The sequence below is a fragment of the Macrotis lagotis genome, chromosome X (genome assembly GCF_037893015.1).
Source record: "Macrotis lagotis isolate mMagLag1 chromosome X, bilby.v1.9.chrom.fasta, whole genome shotgun sequence".
NCBI classification, from domain to species: Eukaryota; Metazoa; Chordata; class Mammalia; order Peramelemorphia; family Peramelidae; genus Macrotis; species Macrotis lagotis.
The window spans coordinates 673,233,979-673,259,750 of record NC_133666.1 but is presented as its reverse complement, the minus strand read 5'-3'; the positions used below and the strand labels follow the sequence as shown (position 1 = coordinate 673,259,750).

The window sequence follows — 25,772 nt, the reverse complement described above, 5'->3', positions numbered from 1 at the left end:
TAATGAGTGCTCCACAGTGTTGACATGAGCTCTCATGAGCCCAAAGAGAAGCCTAAAAAATGACCAAGAGACTAAGCTTGTAGCACATGAGTTAGTAATCCTCCCTCCCCAGTCCTCTGGGCCTCCCAGTGCCCACCTAGCTAGGCTCCCCCAGTGGCTGCCCTTACCACTGCCCAGAGCAGCTGAGCTTGGCACAGCTGCTCAGCCTCAGGAATGTGTTTTTCACAGTGAATCGTGATTAAAGATGGCAGGTGCCCTTTTCCCTTTGTTTTACCCAGGATTATTCTTCTGTCACTGCTGCCCCTGCTCCTCCCCATTCACTGTCTCTCCTCCCCTACATTTCATGACAAAAATATTGATAGCAAAGACCCGAAAACAAAGAGGATGCTCATTAATCTAAGATTGGCTGAACAAAATATTGCCCACTGATGTCATGGAAGGGGAAAGACATTTCTTGAGCCCTCCTCCCCAAGTGCTAGCCACTGCTCTGAGAGCTTCCCAAACAGGATCTCATTTGATCCTAGGAGGCAGGTGTCATTATTATCCCCAATTATTTTCTTACAACCAAGGAAACGGAGGCAAAGATTAAGTGAAATCCTCAGGGTCATACAAATTCTAAGTGTCCGAGGCTACATCTGAACTCAGACCTTCCTGATTCCAGGTCCAGAGCTCAATCCACCAAAGTCTCTCAGGTAATACTGTGCCTTAAGAAAGATGGGGACAATTTCAGAGAAACCTGGGAAGATCTGTATGAACTGAGTCAGAGAGAAGTGAATGAAACCAGGAGAACAACTTAAACAATAAAAACAAGACTGGAAAGACAAGTTAAAAAGACTTAAAAACTCAGATCAGTCAGCATCCTGGAGGTCTGATGATTCACTCTGCTGCCCACCTACTATCACTGAGATCATGGATTCAAGAATACATTTCTGGACATGGTTAATGCAGGGATTTATTATTTTTTTTACTATAAATATTTGTCATAAGAGTTTTTTCTTTTAAAAGGGGGAAGTGAAGGAGGGAAAGTGGGAAGGAGAGAAAATAAAAGTTAATTGATTATAAATAAAGTGAAAACAACAGAGAACTGACAAAACTTGACAACTATGGAATTTTGGGAAAGAGAGCATCAAGAATGACTTGCTTATCACTTCAAGGAACTAGAATAGCAGTGATCATTCAATTTTGATATATGCATATCTTGGAAACAAATGTAAAGACTATCAGACTGCCTTCTATTGGGGGAAGGGGGGAACTGTAAAAATTCAAAAACTTGCAAAAAAATGATTCGTGGAATAATGGTGCTGCCAATAAAAAGATCTGATAAGGAAGGTGAAGTCACTTTGAGGAATGTAGGCTTTAAGGAGTAGCTGTCCGGCAGGCAACTATCAATAGGAGACTAGAACCGAGGGGCAAGAGACCTGAGGCCTGGAGGAGATGACTATGGGAGTGGGAGCACACTTTGTGAGCATTTGCATGTGTAAAGATATGATAAATGACAGATTTTTGGAGTACCATCTAAAATTGGAGGATTGGACAAAGTATAAGGAGAGAGAAGAGGGGAAAAAAATTAATAGAATTTTAATGAGGAAAAAGTTCAGTTAGGTGGAGGGCAATGGAAAAAGCAGCTTTTTTGGGTATAGTTTTCCTAAATGAATACTTTCCTCAAGTAGAGAGACAAAATACTACTACTACTACTACTACTAGTAATAATAATAATAATAATAATAATGCCCCAGCATTGCTCATTTATGTTTTTAAAATGTAAGGAAAAAAGGGGGGGAGGGATCTACTAATCATATTAAGAGAATCATCCAGCAACAGTTCGGTTTTCTTTCAAACAAATTGCTTATCACTTTTTAAGAGAATATAAAATGTGGAAGTAGATGGGCTTCTCAAATTGTCTAGTGCATTTTCCTATCAGTGTATAATTTTGCTCCAGATGCTTCCCCATGCCTTGCCAAATCCTAGTGAACTCCTATGTTCTATTTCAAAAAAACTAAATAAAACAGAAAGAAAGTGTTCCATTTTCAAACTTCTCAACAAATTTAGAGATACTCTGAATGTGACCCCTGAGGAAACCCTTCCCTCAGCTACATCTGGGAATCTGAGGTGGCCAAATTCCCCACAACTACTGGCTTCAGTAACAGGCAAATTGAAAAAGATGTTACCAAAAAAATGGTTTCTTGCTGGTATCAAGGAAAGTTTTTATGCTAAATAAAGGATGTGCTGCTCCTGATCAATGGCAATCTATTCTGGAAATGGACTCCCTTTTTGTACTTTTTTTTTGCCCTGTGGCACTCCCACTCTAAGTCCCAGTCCATTTCCTATAAATCTCAAAGTCCAAACTACAAGAGGAGAAATCTGTCTGTTGCATTTATGAGCCAGTAATTTCTAATTAAACAACTGTCATTGAGAGAACAGTTGCTGGTATAAACACCAAAAAGAGCTCCATGGCTCATGTACTTTTTTAATGACTATAGGGAGATGGAAGATGGGTTGAAGGGTTAATGGAAGACTGGGAATTGGTTACTTAGTTATAGTCTGTTTCTTATGGCTCTTGAGTTTAAACCTCTGCTTCCCCTTTGAGCAAAATTTTGATCTGTAGGTATCTTTGAAAAACTCAAAACAATTGTGATGTTCCTCAAGTAAATCATTCTCCCATTCTTGATTATGTTCAATGCAATCAATGGCCAATTCTTGATTATATTCAATGCAATCAATGGCCAATTAATTCCAATAGCAGCTTCTTGTCATTCCTGAGAGCAGAGAACTCTACAGAAGGTGAGAAGACAAAATCATGACCCCAAGGAGCAAGCTCTGGCAGATTTCCAGATACCACTAGGACCCAAGGCAAATAAATTCAGGGTTATGTTTGTTTGAATACTTTTAAATGGAAACACAGAAAGGTTCTATTTTATTTTATTGCAACACAAAGTTATTTCAAAGTCAGGGAGAGCCTGACTTCTGCCCATCCATATACTAAGCCAACAAGTAGATTGGGGAGGATATGGAAAGCAGAATGCAAAAAAGAACTTCCAAAATATACAGGTAGCCTAATCCTAAGGCTAAAAAGAAAGAAGGGGAGAGGGAGTCAGGCTGGGAGCACACTAGCACGGGGTTCAATATAGCTGAGGCAAAACAGCACATCTCATCATCTCATCTGCTTAACAGGTCCTCAGAGAGGAGATCAGACCAATTACTCTGAAGTCATCGTAGCTATCTTCCCTCAACAGAGCACGTCCTTCAAGGACAGGCAGGAACCTGCATCTGCACTCAGGCATGAGCCTAGATGAAGGGCAGACCCCTAGAGAGAGCCCCAGGTCTCAGGCTCACCTCTTCAGGCCCAGGAAACCAGAAGAGAGTACGCTCTTAGATTTATAAAAGCACTTCAATGTTGGCAATAAGCAAATCTGTGTTCCACATAATAAATCCAAGGATAATTAATGACGCTGCAGTTCCCTTTGGGAGAAAGATGTTAAATTTTCATTGTATATAAGCCTCAGCAAAAAGGTCTTTAAAGCCATGCTGCAGGGAGAAAACTTATGTAATGGGCTTAAGAAAACCACCTCCATCTTCCAATTCTCTACTATGGTACCATACAAATGATCTGAAGAAGGCCAAGGATTTGTGTGCTCAAATACCCCTACTAGGAAGGCTCAAGCAAGATGAGTCTTTTGATCCAAAAGTCAAATACCATCTATACAAGCAGTGGGGTTTAATATAGCTTGTGTAGACATGTATGCTACAAAACTGCAAAATCAGATATAAACCAGTGAATTTTTTAAAATCTTGAACACATAATGAAAGCACAGGAACTTTGCTGAATGAAAAGATTCCAGTTTGTTGCTTGTATGATCAGTGTTTACTAAATGGGATTTGTGTCACCTGACAGAATCAAGTGATCCTCCAAAAATGTCAACTCTCTCAACAAGAGATCAGTTCATAAAAGTTCATGTTTGTTAGAGATGATAACTTATTCACATCCTGGTCAATTTAAACCTTCCCACAATCTCAAAATATTTCATCACAAAAACAAACAAACAAACCTAAAGTGTTGCAAAAGCTAATGGAGAAGGAAGCCAGAGGCTCTGCCAGGTCCCACCTGCATCACCAAGGACTAATGGGGGAGCTCTGGATAGTCTCAGGTCACAGCAGAGCTTGTTTCCACTTTGCCTCTGAGGTCCCAGCTCTCCCAGAATCCAGCAGTCTATCTCATACTCTACCTTGCCTCTCTCTACTTCTTTCGTTGTCATGACAATAACTCGAGAATTCTCCTGGAACACCATTCTCCAAAAGTCATTCACTGTGTTCTGTAGACAGCCTTGAGTTGCAATATAACTTTTTTTGGGTTTTGAATTGTTGCACTTGGTCTCAAATTCAGGCTAGAAATCAAAACAGATGTGCCTTAAATGATAATGGGAATGCTTATCTGAAAGTCATTTTTATAGCTGAAAGAAGGAAAAAATATAAATACTGGTAGCCCATAGCCAGGACTGTAGAGTACAAATGCAGAGCTTACCATGATAATGTTTGCATTGATGTAATCTGAAACTGGTTCATTTGGATCCCCATCATGCAGAACAACTCTGGTATGATCAACTAGAGAGAGATACGACAGTCATTAGCATCATTTTAACAAGTTTCAGTACCTTACACAAAGAATTCCTGGTTTGTCTAGCAGCTGATCTGAAGTACAGAAACATTCTGCTTCCACCAGATAAAAAATTATGCCAGGAGCCCACCCCTAACAAAGACAATGAAAGTGTATTTGAATCACTCATCAAGCAGCCAAAAAAAAAAAAAATTCTTTAAATTCCTTAAAAACTTCTTTAAAATTCTTTTTAAAAAATGAAAACAATAAATAAAACAATATCAGCCTAGGAGAGAGAACACCAGAGATGTCTGGCTTTTGTAAATACCAACAAAAAAATTATTTTAAACCTCACTCTTTTTTTTTTAGTTTTTGCAAGGCAAATGGGGTTAAGTGGCTTGCCCAAGGCCACACAGCTAGGTAATTATTAAGTGCCTGAGACCGGATTTGAACCCAGGTCCTCCTGACTCCGGTGCCGGTGCTTTATACACTGCACCACCTAACTACCCCAAAATCATCTAACATTTAAATCTCAAGGCTCAGTTTTGTTCTTACAGGGTCTGAACTAAAAACTGCCAAGTCTCCAACTCTTAAGAATCTCCACCTCCATCAATCAATGATAGTGTTAGTGACATGGGAGTTCAATGAACAAATTCTGGTTCCCCACTCAAATTTGGTTATTACATTTTATTATCTCTTATATTTTATTTTTTTTCCTTAAGGATGTGATTTCTCAGGGCAGCTAGGTGGTGCAGTGGATAAAGCACCGGCCCCAGAGTCAAGAGGACCTGAGTTCAAATGTGATCTCAGATACTTAATAATTACCTAGCTATGTAACCTTATGCAAGTCACTTGACTCCATTGCCTTGCAATAAAAAAAAAAAGATCTGATTTCTCTCTCAATATATTCAATTTAGATCAATGTACAGCATGGAAACAATGTAAAGACTAACAGACTGTCTTCTCTGGGGGGGTGGGAGGAGATAAATCAGATTATGGGGAAAACTGTAAAATTCAAAAATAAATAAAGTCAAAAAAATTTATCTCACCAGCATTATCCAGGGGAAAGCAAAATTGCTATAAATGACTACTAAGCAGAAGGAAGACATCTGATATACTTACATGGTAAAATGTTCTTATATCTGTTTTTGTTTTTATTTTCTGGTCGCTGACCCTCTTTACGACTATATAGGAGTTTGCATTCTTGTTGTTGTAGAGTCTGGATAAAAATGAAAGTAATGTGTTAGAAATTCAAGAAATATTTCTGAATCATCTATGGTAGGAAATCTGATACGAACAAATCGAATATAAATGAGATAAGAGACGGGCGCTACTAAAGGTTCTTAAGAGTTTCTTTAACTTTATAATGTCTCCACGTTTCTATTTTTTACCACCCCCAACCCCAACCCCTCTTTTCCTATACAAACCCTAAGGAAGAAAAGGTAGGAAACAAAATGCATCCCCTCCACATCCCCCTAAAAAAACCTATAGCATGAGAGAAGAAAGGAGGGATTAAAGAAACAGAGGCAGAGTGAGCACAATGGTAATAAGCAGCAAGTATGTGCCTTGCACATAAATACAAACAAGCCAACTATGGGAATTTGAAGGAGAAAAGGTGGGAATGCATGGGCCCCCCAAAAAAGGCAGGAGCAGCAGGCCAGCAGCATGACTAGGTCCCAAAGTCCCACCAGACAGTCCTTGGTGGCCTCTGTCATGCACATCATTCCAGATGGCTCCAGAGTCTCTGGGCTTAGGGAGGAGGCATTGCTTGGCACCTCTGGAGCCTTCTGAGGTCACTGTTAGCACTTTAATGTCCACCAAGGTCAATCCCTGAACACTCCCCCTCCCCAGAGGACTGATCCAGGGGACCAGAATTTTACCAGCTGGCGCTCTGAGAGCACCGCCTTTGGGCCAGCACTTCACAATGACTGTCTCACTGGACCCTCACTGGAAGCTGCCATTATTACCCGCATTTCACAGATGAGGAAACTAGGGCAAACAGAAGTATCTTGCCCAGGGTCCCACAGTTAGCATTGTCTGAGGCAGGATTTGAAGTGGCCCCAGTTGAGGCCTCTCTAGTTGCTTCTAGAAGAAAGACAGTCCATCAGGCCAGGGAAATTGTAATGTCACCAAAGCCTCTGTGAGATGAGGTACAGTTCTAGAAAAGGAGACCAGGAAGGAAAGATGGGAGGGAAGGAGATCACCAAGGAAGGGGGCAAGAAAGTGGCTGCCAGGAAATGGGGCAGCTCTGAAATGGGGGCTTGCAAAGCAGAGAAAATGACTAGGTTGGAAGGAGGAGACTAAAGACAGGTAACTAGATGGGTTAAAGGATTTAGGACAAAATGCACCTCCATTAAATCCATTAAATGTGTCAACCGTTAAATCCAAATACAATAAATAGAGGTAAATTCTGAATGTCAAATGAGCAAAGAGAGGAGGAAAAAACCCAACAATTTCAGAGTGGTATACCACCAAGAAATTTCATCACAGAGCAAACTGCACTTCCCATAATAATTAAATTCCAATTTTGTTCCTTTGAATTTCAGAGTGGTATAAACCCTAAGACCGAATTGGTGTTTCAATCTTAGTTTCTAAATGCAATATTCAACTTGAGAAACAGTCATGACACAAATCATTTGGCTTATTAAAACTTGAAACAGAAAGGACAGTGAATGTAGAAATTTGACAATGAAAAGGTCATTCAAATTCAAAAATGAGCCCAGATTAAGAACCATCCATCATTTCATGCCTCAACTGCCCCTCTCTGGAACTACTGGACAGTTTTCACAATTAATACTGCCCCATTATGGAAAAGGTTCCTTGTGGACCTAAGGCCTTCAGAGCTCCAAGATGAATTCAAAACTGGATTAAAACAATTACTTCAAATTACACTGTGAACAAAAGCACAAAGCTTTGCCAAAAATAATCAGTATCTTGACCCAGAACAAAATCTTAAAGTTAAAAAGGCAAGTTTCACTCCAAGTCTTCCCCAAGGTACAGTACAAGCTGTGTTAGCAGCAGCCCATTCAAATTAAAGTTCCAACCCAGAAGCAAAAACCATAGCAATACCTGGGGCAAAGCTTCCAGGAGCTAGGGAGGAAGGGGAAGACAAGGAGGAAGAGAAAAGAAAAGAGGCACAGCAAATAGAGCACTAGGCCTACAGTCAGGGAGAGCTGAGTTCAAATCCAGTCTCAGACACTCACTAGCTGAAAGACACTGGTACATCACTTGATCTCTCTATGCTTCTGTTTCCTCATCTGGAAAAAGGGAATAATAACAACCCCCAACCTCCCAGAGTTGTTATGAAGGTCAAATGAGATAATTCTAAAGTGCTTAATCCCTGGCCTATGGGTAGCTCCACAGAAATGGAAGCTATTCCTATCGTTGTGATGATGATGATGATGATGATGATGATGATGATGATGATGATGATGATGATGATGATGATGATGTTGTTCCCTACCAGGCACAATGATAATGACCAAAGATCTGCCAAGTAACACCACCTGCTACCTCAAGACATCAACTTCAAGGATAAAATGGCTTTACCATCCTGACAAAGATCATTAAAACCAAACCAGGGCCTGGATCCAGGGGAAACTCTCTGGCCAAGACTGCCCTCAGGCTGGCTCCACCAGGTTCTTCTTGTAATGCACAGCATGGATTCTAAGAAGCCGCCATCTGAGCCTGTCCATTACCCCTGAGAGGATGAGATAAAGGACAGGCAAGGGACCCTTTATCCTGAGCATAGTAAGGAGCTAATTACTGGGAGGCCGGCAGCTGTCTCAGCCTAATAATGAATAATACTGTGTCCCTTCCTCAGCTCCCTTCATCTGAGGATCTCAATATACTTGGCAAGCAGGAATCCAACCTCATCACCCCCCTGAGACACGATCTAACATAACACATCTCAGTTTCCATACAGATAAAGAGAAACAGAGACAAGGCAGCTTATCCAAAGTCAGGCTGAAAAAAAAGTGAGATTATGAAAAACAAGAATTCCTGACTTCCAAGACAGGCCCCACCCCTAGCATATACCTCAGATCAGTGAGATAATCCACAGGAATCTGGATCATTTCTGTCTTCCTGGTAACAAAGAGAATACAAAAGGATACTACTCCTCAAGGAACATTTTTAATCTGAATTATTTACTCAAGTTAACAATCTTAAAGGAAAGCATTCTTTCTCCATTTACAAAAGTTACTAAAGCCCTGTCAAGTTAAATGGCTTCCAATGTATTATTTGTATTGTCTCCTAGCCCTTCCTTACCCTCTTCCAAAGATCCATATAGCAGGGATGCTAATGATGACAGAACAGGAAGGAGGCATTCTGCAAAAGGAGGAGAAAAGGGCAAGAAGAAATCTGAAAATCAGATCATTTGGCCCTGACTAATTGAGAATTGAAAGCATAAAAAGGGAATGTGACCTGAAACCAAAGGGCCAGCCCTTAGATAGGTCCAGAAACAAGCTGAATTAAGAGCCCTAGTCAGGAAAGGCACGGTCCTTGAGCAGTCCACCAGAGCACCAAAGTGATCAATCATATTAGGAATGAGGAACAGAGAGAGGCAGGAAGGCAAACAAATCCAGGGAGCTGTAAGGACCATGACAGTGAGCCAAGGGCAAGCTCTCTCTCCTGGACTGCCTGCCTTTCACTGGTCAAGCCAAAGCACTGCATGGCAATGACCCGTCAGAGTAGGTTGAATCATATCCCCATTTCATTGTTAAAAATAAAGCTCCACCCTCCCTCCTGAGAGAGACTTGAGGGGTCTTCCCCAGCTTCTCGCTGCTGCTGCTGCTGCTGCTGCTGCTGCTGCTGCTACTACAGAAGAGGAAGGGGCTCTGAGAAAGTGGGTTGACAGGCCTCTACAGGTTTCAATATCTGGTAAAGCTAACCTTTCACCCTGATCTGAAGGAACTTGGGGCTTTTCCTTTGACACTTTCCTCTACTCAAGGGAAGCCTCCAACTCTTTATTTGATTCTCTCTCCCCCTGAATCACTGCAAGGCACAAAAGTACAACAGGGAAGAGTGACAGCACCAGATTCTAGAAGTTAAACTGTGGGGCTCATCCTGTCATCAGGGACTCCAGCTTGACAAAACTCAATAAGAAGAGACAACTTGGAGCAAGATCGACCAAGAATTTCTGGAAAACCTCCTGGGTGGTTCAAGTAGAGAAGGATAAGACCATCCTTTCCCTCGGGAAGCTTACAATCAAATTAGGGAGACAGGACTTCCATACTTCAAGCAATACATACATTTGTGATGGGGCAATCACAGAAAAGGGGCATCTGCCCCTTCTGAACCAGTCACTGAGGAATGGCTAAGACTCAGTTGGGCAGAGGAAGGAAAAAAAACAAGATGATCTAAGGAAGGGTGAGAAGAGAGGCAGACATAAACACAGCCAGGTTTACAAAGTAGTCAGGAGGCCTGGAATGAAGGTGGGGTCCTGACAGCCAGGCAGAGCATCAGCACACTACAGCTCTTGGCTCTACACTGGGCCTCACAGCGAAGATTGACCTGAGGAGGGCAACCCTGGTGGATCAGGGACGAGAGCAGAGTGACCAAGGCCAAATAGAGGTGTCTACATCCATGAAGGAAGCAAAGGAAACATGGACAGAGGGGATAGCATTATGGGACTGAGAGAGACAAGGGGACAGGGATAGGGTGGGGGGCAAATTGTGAAGAAATAAAAAGCAACAGTGCTCTGTGAAAAAGGTTAAGAGATATAAAGGCGTGTTACAGTTGAGGTCAAGGTTACCAACTTGGGAGACCAAGAGAATGGGGATCTTTTACAGAGATAAGTCAGCTGAAAAGGGAAGTTAATGAGTTCAATCTTGAACATGGTATGTCTGAAGCCATGACACGATCCAAGTAGAAATGTACTGAGGGCAAGAGGAAACAGAATTAGAGACTGAGAAATAGAACAGGGCTGAAACTCTAGACTTAGGATCCAAACAACATGAATTAAGGGCCTACTATATGCCAGACCCTGTGTTAAGTGCTAGGGACACAAAAAGAGGCACAAAGCAGTCCCTACCTTCAAGGAGTTTCCAACTGAATGGGGGGAGACATTATGCCCACAAACATATACAAAGCAAGCTCTATTACAGGATAAATAGGAAACAATTAATAAAAGGATGATACTGGATTGAAGAGGGGTTGGAAAAGGCTTTCTATTTATATTGTGGCTTAAAGGAAGCCAAGGAAGTCAACAGGAAGATGTGTGGAAGAACATTCCAGGCCTAGGAGGACAGGCAGAAGAAAAGTCTTGAGTCAAGAGATGGAGTATCGCATCTTATTTCTCAAACAGCCAGAAGGTTGTTTGATGGAGGAGCCCAGGACCCAGATTGAGGTAGAAGAAAATTGAAAGCTAAGAGGGAGAAGCTGGGAGATACAGGGATCCCCACCAGAGCTAGCAGGGAAGGGTCCCCTTCATTTTGGGGGTTGAAAGGAGGATGAAGTGGAGAGAGATTCGTGGATGGCAGACCCCATACCACCACCCCCCACCACCCCCAGTTGCTACTGCAGTCATTCAGGGGTGAGATGGGGGGGGGCAAACAAGAATAGAGGCAGTGTTTGAGGAGCAAAGGGGGAACAAGAGATGTTGTGAAGGAAAATAAACAGACTTGACAACAGATTGGGCATGGAGGGTGAGAGAGAAAGTAAGAAGTCAAGAAAGGCATTTAGGTTGTGGCAGAGGAAGTTAGGAATGGGAAAAGAACCAGAATTTAAGATATCTACTGTACAGACACTCTGAGATGGCTAACAGGTTGGAAATGTAACAATGGAGGTCAGGTCTCTGGAAGCTGATAAGATAGGACAAGTGGGGGGCAGCTAGGTGGTGCAGTAGATAAGGCACTGGCCCTGGAGTCAGGAGTTTCAAATCCGGTCTCAGACACTTAATAATTACCTAGCTGTGTGGCCTTAGGCAAGCCACTTTAACCTCATTTGCCTTGCAAAAACTTAAAAAAAAAAGATAGGACAAGTGAAATATCATAAAGGGAAATGAGGGTCTGGGACAGGACTCTGGGGGACAATCATAGTTAATGAATGTGACCTGCATAAAGATCCAGGAAAGGAGTCTGAAGAATGGTAAGAGAGTCCCACCAACCTAGAGGGAAGAGAGGGATCCATAATATCAAACGCTACCCAGAGTCACCAAGGATGAAGATTGAAAAAAAGACCATTAGATTTAGCATGAAGAGTTTAAAGAGTAACTTTGGAGAAAGGAGTTTTGGTTGAATGATGAGCTCTAAAAAAGCCAGACTGTAAAAAATCAGGAAGAGACTAAGAGCAAAGGAAAGGAAAGCATCAATCACAGATGGCCTCCTCAATGAGTTTAACCACACAAAGGAGAAGAAATATAGAATGATGAAGAGCCCTGATGGAACTGGATATTTTTTAGGTTGTGGGAAACATCAGTATGTTTGTCGGCATTGGGAAGTAAATGGTGGGGAGAGGCAGATTAAAGATAAACACATGAGTAGGCATGAGGGCTGTGAGTAATTGCAGTAAAATAGTCAATTAAGGAGCCATAAAAGGATTGCCTAGCTGCAGTGAGGACCTAAATGAGATTGTGCAACACGCATTTGTAAAGGATCTGAACAGCACAGTTTCATGATTTTTTTCCAGTTTTGTTCAGCAGTACATGAGTAGGAGTGAAGGCTCTGGATACTGGAGTAATTCAAAGCTGAGACTTGACAGGACAAAACTGATGACAGGATAAAGTGGCAACGGACCCAAAAGAGAATGGTGTAGAGATTAACTAGTTTACCAAAAGATCAAGATGGGGAAGAGAGGGGGTTGTAAGCAATTCAAATGTGATGGCTTGGGAAAGAACTTGAGCAAGGCACTGGAGGTCACAATGATATTAAAGAATAGTTCAGCGTTTCAAGGCAGAGAGAGAGAGGTAGAATGACCACACTGTGATTAGGTAAGAAAAATGGTGCATTTCTGGATAATGAGAAGAACTAGGTTATAATTATCTCTGGGTATATCAGGGGTGAGGTGGAGAAGTAGCTTATGAGAAAAGAGTAAGTGTAAGACTTTAGGGCCCAAGGAAAGATTTTCAATAACATGATCAGTAAAATCAGACACAACTGAGATCAAGGGCAATGAAGATGAAGACCAATGAACTTCACAATCAAGAAGTCTCTGATGTTCTCAGTATTCGGTACAAATGTTTACCAAGTGGATCAAGAAAAAAATAGAGGTAACAAAGTAAAGACCACTCATCTGAAAAAGCCTGGCTATGAAAGTCTGGCAAGAAAGAGGGCAGTAGGCAGCATAGCAGGGACATGTGTTTCATTCTGGGGTTGTATTTTTTAAAGATGAGGGGAGAGGTGGATATATGACAATGGAAGAGAAATAGCAGTAGAGGGGGAAGAGGTCAAAGAACCTAACAACATTTTAAGGATTTATATTCTTTGAAGCAATGATAAACTGCTTTAGCTACTAAAAATAGCCCTGGAAGAGAAAGGACTGCTTGTTCTTTCTACAAAGTGACTGCCTCCTCTGTTGTGGCAGTGGACACACAAAGGGAAAAATGATTTAAAGTAAAATGATCTGTGGGAGATCAGATCATTCCAGACCCACAGGGGCCTACACCTTCGTGCTTACATCTGCATGAAAATTGCAATTCTTCTCCTACCAGAGGCAATGGAAACTCTGCCTACTTAAGAATCTTGGATCTAGCCTGCAGTTTGTTCAGTATTACTTATTTCCCTCCTGGAAAATTTTTAAGTCCTTAAACAGGACCTCTTTTGGAGAGGTTGAAGAAGAATGGAATTTCCACAGGGGTGCTGCTGCTTGTCACTGGGATCAATTCCTACTCAAAAACCACCAGAGCAGATTTGTTATAGTGGGAAAAACACCAGACTTAGAATCTGAAGACCTGGGTTCAAATCCTGTTAATTCTTAGCAAGTTCCCTATTCTCTTTCTCTCTGGATTTTAGTTTCTTAATCTATAAAATGAAATGGTTGGATTAAGGGTCTTAACTAGAAGTCATAGACTTTTAAAGAAGTATTTTGATAGTTGTATTTCAATATAATTGGTTTCCTTTTTTATTTTAACATTTTCATTTATTTATTTTATTTATTTGAGAGGCAATTAGGGTTAAGTGACTTACCCATCTGGGTAAATTGGAGGCCGAATTTGAACTCAGGTTCCTCTGACTCTGGGGCCAGTTCTCTATCCACTGTGCCACTGAACTATTCCCACTTGGTTTCCTTTTTAAGTCTTTTTATTTCTTTTCTGCATTTAAAAAACCTAATTCTGAGAGGGGATTCCCTAGGCCACACTAGACTGTCAAAGACATTAAGAACCTCTGTCCTAGGAGGTTAGAGACCTTTCCTGCTCTAAATCCTGGTCTTTATTCAGTGTCAAAGGGATCAAACCCATAGCTTTCAGATGAAATTGAAATAAAACTGCACCATCACAAAAGGGAAATCCAGACTGCCAAAGAAGGAAACTTTTAAAGGAACTGAGCAGGGGCTGTGGCTCGGGGGTGGATCCACGCATCTAGGAGGCGGCTGTCAGTTACTCGACTCAGCAGAAGATTCCATGACATCTGGGGAGCTGTCAGGGAAATGGCTGCAGTGCACCCAGCCTGGGCAGACTAAAAACAGCTCCAGATCTGTCTTAGCAACATCCCCGCTGGAGAAACAGAGACACTTCAGTACCAAAATGAAACCCGGCTTTGTGAAGACACAAAGGAGAGCACTAAGAGAACACAATCTCGACTAAAGAAGCTTGCACCCACAAAAGCCAAGGGTCCACAATGGCACAGTGTGCAAACACGGCCCCTCGGCTCTCATGCAGGCAGTTGGCTCCTCACGAGTCCCTGCATGGCAGGGTCTCCAAGGTCCAAGCAGAAGGTCCTGCTCCTTCCCTCCCACCAAGGAGTCCAACTGGTGAACAGGCACATCTGCCCTAAAGACAGGTCTGGGAGCAAGCTAAAGATTTCATTCTAAAATCCTGGCCCTGTCTCCCCTCACTGTAAATACTTAGGGATCTGAAGGCCCAGCTCGGCTACAAACAGCTTAGAGCTGCTTTTGCCAGTTACAGCGAATCTTTGTTTAGTCATTCCAAAATATATAAAATCCAAACCAGAACAATCCATGGATTAGTCTAGGAATTGCTAGTCCCAATGCATGCTTTCATCAGGTTCCAAGGCACCTGAATAGCTTTAATCAGCTGGGAATAAATAGCAAACCAGGAAATGTCGGCAGAGCTGGGCAAAGGGGACGCTTTATCCCCTTTGTTTGTCTGTCATTCTGCCCTTAGACTGGACAATGAGAGGAGGCCATCAGATCTCTAAAGAGGGACCACCTGATAAAGAGAAAGGAGAAAGAAGGCTCAGATGAAGTGCTTCGGGATCCTGGGAGGGGCCAGAAAACTTCAGCATGGGGGGAGGCTCATCCTTCAGTGGCCAGCGGGCCGGCAGGAGGGCCAGCCAATCCAGTTTAGGCCACAGCGCCCCCTGGCTGCCCAATGTAAAGGACTTGGCAGAGGATCTCAGAGGGGACAAATAAACGTCCTTGGAAGAAAGGCATCTCGCGCAGGCAAGCACAAAGTCTCAGCCTGGGTTCTTTTCCGAGATCATCAGCAGGCTCCAGGAGGACGAATGACAGCTTCAAGCTGCCACCACATTTGGCTAGTCTGAGAGCGCCTCCAGCCCAGGCACACTGACCAAGGGAGGGAGATGCACCAGCCCTATAGCCTCAATCCCTCCTTTACATACTCCAATCTCGGAGAATAATCAGCCACGTGCATTTGTTTCTGACGTGAGGGGGGAGCATTTCAGAATGAGAGCTCCTCTTTCCTGGGAAGTCATTTCTAAGAGCCAGAATCTTTCTAGCTAACTTCAAGGACATGTGCAGAGCTTTCCAGAGATACAAGAGACACCCGAGGAGACAAACAAGCCCTGGCTAAATGAATGGCAGGAGCAACCTTGGATGAAGCTGGCTCTGTTCAAAGACACCTGGAAGGAGGGACCAAACTCCCATTTATCTCCTTCTCCTTATAAGCCAAGGTGAAGAGAAGGTAATGAAGGCAAGCTCAGTTTTCTGGGTCTAATTTCCTCTCTCTCAGCACACTCTGGCTAAACATCAACCTCCACTGAGACTGATTTGGTCTGCAGCCTCCACCCTACCCCACCTAGAGGCAGTTTTTAAAGCTGAAAGGAAGACAAGAGCTCACACCTAGAAGCAGGGAGGGAGTAAATGAACAGAGAAGGGCAAACAAGTGAACATTTGTGCTCAGTGCGGCAGGCCAAGCTGGCTCCCTCACCGGCCGGCCAGCTTGGCAGGCCTCTGTCCCTCTACTCCCTGTCCCCAGCCCACACTTATTTGTCCCTTGGGTCTCATGAAGCTCCACAGAGCACTCGAGTCTGTGTGTAGTCCAGGAAGGAAAAGCCCACTTTTACCAGGACTAGGAGGGTGAGGCTAAATTCAAGCCCAGGTCATCAAGATGAACAAAAATGAGATTCTTCCTATGACAAGCTCTCTGGAAAAATTGGCCTCCTCTCTCTGATCACTGCCCAATATAAAAGGCAGAATTGAGACAGCTATGCTATTCTTTCCCTTCCCCCAGACCATTGCTCTCTGTCATCTTTCTTTCACTTTAGGAAGTTACTTGAGGGGAGAATGGATAGTTGCAAAGAATCATCTCAGCAAGATGAGCAAAACCAGAAAAACATTGTATACCCTAACAGCAACATGGGGGTGATGATCAACCTTGATGGACTGGCTCATTCCATCAGTTTAACAATCAGGGATAATTTTGGGCTGTCTACAATGGAGAATATCATCTGTATCCAGAGCAAGAATTGTGGAGTTTGAACAAAGACCAAAGAATTTAGAAAAAAAAATTATCTTATTGTGTTATTTCTTATACTTTATTTTTCTTCCTTAAGGATATGATTTCTTTCTCATCACATTCAACTGTAATCAATGTATATCATGGAAACAATGTAAATACTAACAGAATTTCTTCTGTAGGGGGGGAGGGGGAGGGGAAGGAAGCAAGAATGGGAGGAAAATTGTAAAACTCAAAATATATAAAATCTTTCTAAAAAAAAAACCATCATGGGGTGGCTAGGTGGTGTAGTGGATAAAGCAGCGGCCCTGGAGTCAGGAGTACCTAGGTTCAAATCCGGCCTCAGACACTTAATAATTACCTAGCTGTGTGGCCTTGGGCAAGCCACTTAATCCCGGTTGCCTTGCAAAAAAAAAAAAAAAAAAACCATCTCAGGTATAACTTAAAAACAAAGGACCACTTTCCAACAATATAAACATTGCATATATGCTCCTTAGAGTCCAACCCAAGAAAAGGAATCCTGAGGTGGAGTCAAAACTAAGGCTCCTAGTTCAGTCTGGCTACTTACTCAGGTGACCCTTTGTGAACGCTCAGTCCTGTACAGTGAATGGCCTCTAAGCCCTTCTCACTCACAATTCTTTGACTGAAATGAAAGGTGAGAACCCAAAGGACTTTACAGTCTTTCATACATCTTGTTCATTGGGAGGGAGGGGGAAACTGGCTAGATTCAAGAAGAACTGGTGAAGAACCTCCCTCTAGTCAAGCAGGCTGGCATCTCCTGGGCAACTTCTAGTCTCTGAGGTGCCTACAGCACCAGATCAGCCCAGGGTCACATACTAGCTGGGACGGAGTAGAGGGGACACCTGGATTCATGCTGCCTCATGGATCTTTAAATAATGTAAAATCCTTCATTATTAGATGATGATGTCATGAAATCACATAAAACAGGAATTTAATAGCTTAAGCTTTTGTGTAATATCTGGAGACTTTCTGAAAAAGTCTTTCATGAAAATTTTCTCAACAACAAGCAAAGGAAGGTTAGCCAAAACCCTTGGACCTTAAAGATCAGGAAGATCTGAGTTCAAATCCACCCTCAATCACTCAATAGCTGTGTGATCCTAAGTAAACTGCCAAATTTCCATTTGCTTTTGTTTCCTCAAATGCAGAATGGAGATAAGAGCCCTCCCTCCCAGGACTGCTGGAAGGATAATGTAAAAAGAGCCTACAGGGACTGGTATATAATGGTCACTGTAGATGGGTTTTTTCCTTCCCTTCCCAGAAGTCCTACAGTCCTTTTCTGCTACGTGTGTGGGTCTATGTTCCTGTGTCTGTGTCTCAACTGATAGGTCCCTCTATCAAAAGTAATGACCTTGAGTATCTACAATACAATGAAGAAATTTTTTTCTTTCACTTTTGCAATAAAACTGATCTCACTAACTTTTTCTCAAAAACCATGGATAGCTGCTAGAATACTGAAATGCAGAGGGATAGATTCCCTCCTTCCCACTTTTGTTTTGCTTTTTGTTTTGTTTCACAAGGCAATGGGGTTAAATGACTTGCCCAAGGTCATACAGCTAGGTTATTAAGTGTCTGAGGCCACATTTGAACTCAGATCCTCCTGACTCCAAGGCTGATGATCTACCCACAGCACCACCTAGCTGCCTCTCCTTCCCATTTTTTACCAGTAATCTGAACTAAGCCAGGCAAATAAAGCTGCTGGTTTACATGCTCAATGTCAACAGGCCCTCCACCCTCCCAGAAGAGAGCACCTCTTCAACTTACAAGAAGCAACCCCTTCAGCAACCTGTGCCACATCAAAGGGAGGACACTTAAGAGTCCCAGATCTCTATATTCAGATTTTAAACACTAGACTAATTTATCTCCTATCTAAATGACCATCTATTAAAAAGCATTAACTTACCTCAAATTCTTCCCAAAAACCTTGTTTAACTTTATCTGTGGTCTCAGCTAATTTGCTTAGTTCTCTTACACGGCTTTCGATCTCTGCAGCATTAATGCGAGTTGTATTCAGGGGCTGATGACGATGATCATTTGATATAAAATGAATAAAATATTTAAAAAGGACATTAATCTCAAACTGTCTCATTAGGTAATATTACAGAGAACCAAAGGGGTCTAGAATATGCAATAATTCAACAATAAAACATTCAAAATACAAAGCTTTGGTCTCTATTCAGCTCTGCACACAAAATATATCCCTCTTCAAATATACTTGACATGCTGACCAACAAACAAAAGGTTGCCCAGGTGGCCTGCATAATTAAATATATTCATTCTTTGTGGTGCAATGGAGAGTATGGGACTAGAACTAGCTTCTAGACCTGACTGCCTCAGGACTTTCACTTAACATTTCCTGACTTGAGTTTCCTGGATCACAGGAGAAAACCACTGGACCAGGTAAGCTCTACTGTTCTTCTGTAGTTCTAAGGCTTTGTGACTCTCTGTGAGTTTCCCGATTGGCTAAAAGTGTAACAATATTCACCACTAAGTCACACAGAGATTTTCAAAAATAACAATCAGTTTCTTTACTCTTAACAAAACAAAGGGGTAAAGTCTTATTGCAGACCACATGAAAACCTGGTGCCAACTACTCTGAAGAGCAGGAGCTACACACCCTCAAATAAGGAATTATCTCCTCTTTTTGGGGGAGGAGGGAGCTTACCTGCTTGAGCTGTAGCACTGTACCCAGAGTTTCCACCATAGGGTTCTTCTTGTAATGTTCTACAAGATCTGTTAGAGAATCAAACTTCTCCCCTCCACCGACGTCATATTTCAGATCCTTCCAAAATAAAAATGTCTATAATAACCTCAAGTCATCCAAAGACCTAAGACAGATCAGTCAACACTTCTTTTCCAAAGGAGGTCAGAAGACATTCCTTGTTAAAAAGGTCAAGACTAATCAGAAGACATACAGAGAAAGGAAGCAACAGTGACCAAGCATGAACCTGTCCCAAGAGGAGATAGCTGATGGGGCAACATACAGAGAGAGCAGCTTTGCAAAAGAGTAGTTAACTATGAGCTAAACCCAAAAAATCCCCTCCTCTTCAGGAAGTATTCAGTGGTTATAAGCAGTGTTGGAAAGACAAATAGCTAGAAGGGAAGGGCTGAAATTAGTAAAGGGTAGGTAGCTTCTTCTCATCCTTCTGCCAATGAAAGGGATAACAGGGGACCAGATTAAGAGATAAGAAGGCACCCCAGATTCTAGTCCTGGTATTGCCTCTCCTTCACTCTGCATCCTTTCACACCATAGTCCCTTCCCTGGCCTCAGTTTCACTGCCCTGACTCTGTCAGGTAGGCAGAACCTTAGCCTCCTTTCCATTTTCAAAATGTCAAATCTTCCCTAACCATTTCCCTTCTACCCTGCAAATGTGAGTTTAAAAAAAGGATTGATTTTTCAACCAAAAAGAAAAGGGAACTTTAAGTTGCATATACAGAAACATTTTCTAAGTAGGTGACCAGGAAAAAAAAGATTACTTGGGGAAATGACAAAAAAGATATTCAAGATGATATTTAAAAATTTAAGTATTTGGAATTGCTGGTTTAGAAAAAAACTGCAGAATGATTAGAAACATTTCTACATACAACACAATTTTACAAATAAAACAGCAAATAAACTGACTTTTCTGATGAGACCAGTTCACCAAAAAAAGGAAACCCTCCCCTCCCCCTGCCATTCCCAAAAGAGACTCAATAAAAGGAATCTAATATAAAATGGCAAATACAGTCAAGGCACAAAAGAAAGATCTGTGGCTATAAACTTTGGCAGATGAGTCTTGGAGACAGACTTCAGATGCAATCAAAGCTAAACATATTAGAGATGCTGCAGGGAAGAAGATTCACTGGCGCATACTTCAATCTGCCAGGGATGGACTGAAAATAAAAAATTTAATAAGAGTCTTGAAACAATCAATCAATTTTAATAAACAGAGTGCAAAGGCAGAAGCACCAAGGGGCCCTGGTCCCACTGCAGCAGGGACACTGCCACCCAAGGAAACAATCTCTGGCAAAACTCACTCTCACTTGGGCTTTACCTGGCAGCGAATCATGACGTGCGTCACTTTTGATTTGCCATCGGTACTCTCGCCTTTATCATCCCCTGTGCGGACGGAGAGAACAAAGTCCCCCGGGTGGCTCTGGCTTTCTCGTACCAAGAAACTTCCATGTTTGCCTTTCTCAGTTAGTAATTTCTCTGCTTCTTTCCCAGAGAGGTGCCCATGAAACCATCTGAAATTTAAATAAAATAAATAATTCCAGGCCTGTCATGGATTCAACTGAAACCACCATAAACTCATTAGAAATCTTCTGGAAGGTGAAGCTAGGTGGCACAATGGATAGAGCACCAGCCCTTGAGTCAGGAAGACCTGAGTTCAAATTTGATCTCAGACACATGATAACTGCCTGGCTGTGTGACCTTGGGCAAGTCACTTAACCCCACTGCCTTAAATAAAACTTAAAAAAAAAATCTTCTGGAAATGTAAGCCTTCACTGTACTCCTCCTGCCCTGCAGAGATGAAGGTAGCAGAGAACTGCCAAACATGTCAGACTTGACTGATGTATGAGTTAGTTCTGATGAACCACATTTTTTCCCTCTTTCTTCTTTCTCATAGAACACATGTGTTCTATAGGAAGGATCTCTGGGTGATGGAGACAGGGGTAATATGTTGAGAAATGGAGTTGATAATAATAAAATCATTTTGAAAAGAAAGCACTTTCCTCTTTTCCCATTTCCTCTTTGACCACTCTGATCTTTAAGAAACAAAGGTGATCACTTTGTACTTGCTCACCAATAGCTACCAGAACAAGAGAACCCCTTCAAGTCTAGTGCTGTTTCAAGGACTAGCAAATATAAGCAGTTATGAGGTAGTAGGGAAAGAGAAAGAGCTCTGCTCCTAGCATGAGGCCTCGAGAGAAAGGATTTCCACTACAAGTGAAACCAACATTCAAAATTATTCCATAATTCCAACCTCCAAATAGGGAGTGGAAATCAGCTGTTTGGCTTTGTCACTAGCAGTTGAATTGACTAAGGAAAGAGATCCTGCACCACCTTTGATTACTTTTGTGCCTTCCTTTCTCTTCAGGAACCCCACAGGGAAGCCAGGTGCCAACCATTCTACATGAAAGTAATGACACAGATCCCCTAACAAGAGGACAAGACTGAATTGTTTTTAAGTAGGAAAAAGTAGATCTGATGAGCAGTCATACTGTGAAGCAGAAAAATAAACTTTAGAAACCACTTTTAATCCAGTGAGGTGATATGGCTATTTCCTGAAAATGCAGCAGCGGTGGCTAGCTGCAGAAACAACTAGGCAGCCAATAAAACAATGGGGAAATGAAGAATCTGAAAGCATCAAATACGCAAATCTAATCGAGAGAACTTAAATTTTTTCAAAGAGCAGAGAGTGTCTTGGGAATACAAAAACCAACCAAACCACCAGTGGGATTCTGATGAGCTGTAGTTTCCATTTTGTCTCCCACACCACTATACCCTAAGGGGAGGTTATCACATTACAGACCAACACTAGTCAGGAGGATTCTTTCCAAGTCAAGTACTTTCCACATACACATGTCGAAACTCATTTAACAGAACAGATGAACAATTCTGGCTCTCTGATTTTTGTCCTTTCTCTACTTGTGAGGTTAAACTGACATCTGTTGGTGGTGCTGCTGAACAACTTGCCGAGCTTGTGGCTACAGAAAACAGTTCTTTGGACCTTTTCGACACATCAACTCTCAGGTGCCATCCTCCAACCGCAACCCTCTCTGAATTAAGAGGCACAAAGACATATTCTGAAACATCTATCCCAAATGAAGTCCCCTGGGCTTGAAGCTACTAGAGTCATCGAGCATCTGGAACAAGTGGGGGGCTCTATATGAGCTCAGACCCAATCTTCTCTGGCAGAATGGGAAGGAGAAGTTTGTGGCACCAAGGTTGCCTGGGGGGCTCACTGTACTAACCTCTCAGAGGTAGGGTCTGCACAGTTCAGCGGGTATTTGAGTTCGATGACATCGCCGTTCTTTTCTTTCAGCTGCCCATGGTGCTCCATGTAATACTGCACTAACTCAGCCAGTGTGGCAAACTTCTCTCCACCATACAGATCATAATAGTCACCGGTGTTCTGAATCTTGATGTGAGTGACAGCACCATTCCGCCTAAAGTTGAGGAACACAGATGAGGAAAAGGCAAAAGAAGAATTATTCTTCACAGTGAGTCATCTACAGATTCTTACTTTACCTTTCCTTAAATCAGAGGTGTGCAAAATTGAAAGAGACCTTAAAAGCTACAGTCCTGCCCATACCTGAACTGTCTTTCACCAAGTGTCAGAAATAAATCCTACAGTCACAATTCATATCTAGTAAATTAAACAATTATAAATTTTCAATTATATAATCCAAATAGATCTTAACAATATTAGTACAACTTATAGTTTATATGACAATAAGTCATTCTGCTTTTAAAAATCCTACACCAAAGTCCTGTTTTAATGTTTTCTCAATGATAGGGTTATGAAGACAAAGTACCAGGGGCAGCAGGTTCTGTCAATGGGGAATGTCTGTGAATATGGACTCAATGACAACCTACATTGTTGTCATTTGGGCTGCATGGTATATAATATCAGGATACACAGACTCAGAGCCAGACTGCCTCTTTTTGTACAGTCCATGAGCTAAGCATTGTGTAAAGTCAGACTTGACTTCCAGGCTACAGTTTGCTGACCCCTTAGAAATAATCTGATCAAATCCCACCTCAGACACTAAGGGACCCTGAAGAAATCCACCTTCCCTAGACCTCTTCTTCTAAGGAAACTTCCAGCTCTAAATCTATGATCCTGCAATGAAAGGCTCACCACCACATGAGTGGATTTTTTTTCCCTTCAATTAAAAAAAAAAACACAAATATATTTTCATTCCAGGCTCACAACTTCTTCCCCTCGCCCTTCAGGCCTTTTTTCAGTCTCATCATTGGAGTCTTCCATCCCCATAGAGTTGTGGACCACGATCCCTAGGTGCCTTTTCAACCTGGGAGACTCTTGAATATGTCTCACCACAAATCCCATTAACTCAAAGCTAAAAGTAATCTCCAGGCTGCCTAGTCCATCCAGTTAAGGCCATGGCAGAATATACTCCTCTGTCAAAGATTCACTCAATCTGACAAAAACCCCTCTCTGCTTCCTGGGATGCCTCTTGGGTACTGACCCAGAACTCAGCTAGACACTCAGAGTTCACTCTCACTATACCTGCAGTCCCCTAATAAGGCCTCTTCAGTCACTCTCCCACCCACAGCATTGTTAGTCATACTTAGGTGACTATTGTTAGCCAGCTTAGGTGACCAGGGCCTAAATGGGGCAACTTAATCTACCATGGCTCCACTCAAAACAGACTCCAATTTAATAAATCTAATAATCAATCCTGGGCTTTCAGGATTTTACTTAATGAGTTTAAGATGTAAATTCTTCCTTGGCTAAAGTAAAGTTCTGACCATTCTAACTTTTCAGTAACAACTTCAAAAAAAAAAAGAATAGGTCAACAAAATTAGGCTAGAGTAAAAAATGAAATCCTTCCCAAATTCTTCAGACTCCTCCAAAAGAGTCACAAAGCCTTGTTAGAAGTCTTTAAAACACTAATATTTGTGAAAGTTTGTATCATTCAGAATAGTACAAAAGAAGCAAAAGTCAACTTTAATTTTCAAGAATTCAAAAAAAAAAATCTCTTGGGCAAATATATCTTGCCACCAAATATCTTTCACTTACTTTTGACTCTTTCTTTTTAAAAAACAAACATTAACAAATAAGCTAATAGTAAAATGAGCATTCAGTTCACCCGTTGGCATTCTCCCAGAGAATAGGCATCAACCACAGCTAATTTTCTATTCAGAACTTCATCACTTCAAGGCTCTGAGATTTCCATGAATGGGAGACACTGACACACTCCACTAACACACATCTCAATCTCTCTACAATTTGGCAGGTGATCTTCAAGAGCTGCTGTGGTCTCTTATACCTATCAGATTAACTAACATGACAGAAAAGGAAAATAACAAGCATTGGAGAAGATGGGGAAAAATCAGGATACTAATACACTGTTTCTTGATAGAATTGTCAATTTGTTGATAGAATCATTATAGAGGAAAAACTGACACTATTCCCAAGGAATAAAAAACTGCGTATCCTTTGACCCAACTACTACGTCTGTACCTCAAAGATTTCAAAGAAAAAGAAAAAAAAGACCCATTTGTACAAAACTATTTCCAGCAGCTCTTTTTGTGATGACAAAGACTTGGAAATGGAGGAAATGATACTCAATTGGGGAATGGTTAAACAAGATATGGCATACAATTGTGATAGAGTGCTAATGCGTTATAAGAAATGACAAGCAAACTGATTATGGAAAAACCTGAGAAGTGAGCAAAACCAGAAGAATACTGTACAGAGTAGCAGCAATATTGTAAGGTGATCAATTATAAAAGACTTAGGTACTCTGATAAAAAAAAAGACTCAAAACAATTCCAAAGTCCCATAATGAAAAATACTGTACACCTATAGAGAGGGAAAAATGATGAACTCTGAGAAAGATTGAAGAAAACTTTTTAACTTTATTTTTCTTGGATTTTATGGATTGGATTTTTCTTTTATAACATGGCTAAAATGGAAATATATTTTATATGACTTCACATGTATAATTTTTTATTTTGGTTTTTGCAAAGCAATGGGCTTAAGTGACTTGCCTAAGATCACACAACTATTATTATTATTGGAATTATTAAGTGTCTGAGGTCAACTTGGAACTCAGGTTCTCCTGACTCCAGAATCGGTGCTCTGGGTGCCCCCTTCACATGTATAATTGATAACATATTGCTTGCTTTCTCAGGAGATGAGGAAGAGGCAAGAGAGAATTTGGAACTTAGATTTTTTTTAAATGAATGTTTAAGAAATGTTTTAGAGGCAGTTAGGTGGTGCAGTGGATAGAGTGCCAGTCTGGAGTCAGGAGGACCTGAGTTCAAATTCAGCCTCAGATACTTAATAATTGCCTAGTTTTGCTAGTTTGTCAGAGTTATCAGACTCCTCTGATCTAATATATTACCTTTCAGAATCTAAGATCACCTCCATTCTCTAAAGAAAACCAGCACATTTCCATTTGAAAACATAATTGTTTCGATGGAAGTAGAAAACCAACATAACAGGCAATTCAGTGACACAGTGGAAAGGGCAGGGTCCAGAGTCAGTTCAAATTTGACCTCAGCACTTACTAGCTCTGTGACCCTGAGCAAGTCACTTTGCCTCTGTTAATATCTGTAAAATGGGGAGGTTGTTCTTAGGATAAAATGAGTTGGTACTTGTAAAGTGCCTT

At 41.6% G+C, this 25,772-nt stretch overlaps 1 protein-coding gene across 5 annotated transcripts in view; it reads right to left on the bottom strand.

Moving 5' to 3' along the window:
• Window positions 1–25,772, bottom strand: part of PTPN11 (protein tyrosine phosphatase non-receptor type 11) — a 69,628-nt gene that overhangs the window by 21,707 nt on the left and 22,149 nt on the right. For 4 of the 5 annotated variants that reach the window (XM_074205784.1, XM_074205786.1, XM_074205788.1 and 1 more), the window contains exons 3-9: window positions 22,383–22,577; window positions 20,459–20,651; window positions 19,090–19,206; window positions 18,328–18,441; window positions 5,714–5,810; window positions 4,520–4,599; window positions 4,224–4,382 (exon numbers count right to left, since the gene is read on the bottom strand). In XM_074205784.1, the coding sequence (XP_074061885.1) occupies window positions 4,224–4,382; window positions 4,520–4,599; window positions 5,714–5,810; window positions 18,328–18,441; window positions 19,090–19,206; window positions 20,459–20,651; window positions 22,383–22,577 (955 nt within the window). Of the gene's footprint in view, window positions 1–4,223; window positions 4,383–4,519; window positions 4,600–5,713; window positions 5,811–18,327; window positions 18,442–19,089; window positions 19,207–20,458; window positions 20,652–22,382; window positions 22,578–23,621; window positions 23,682–25,772 lie in introns of those variants that run through there. The other variant, XM_074205789.1, reaches the window with a different exon arrangement.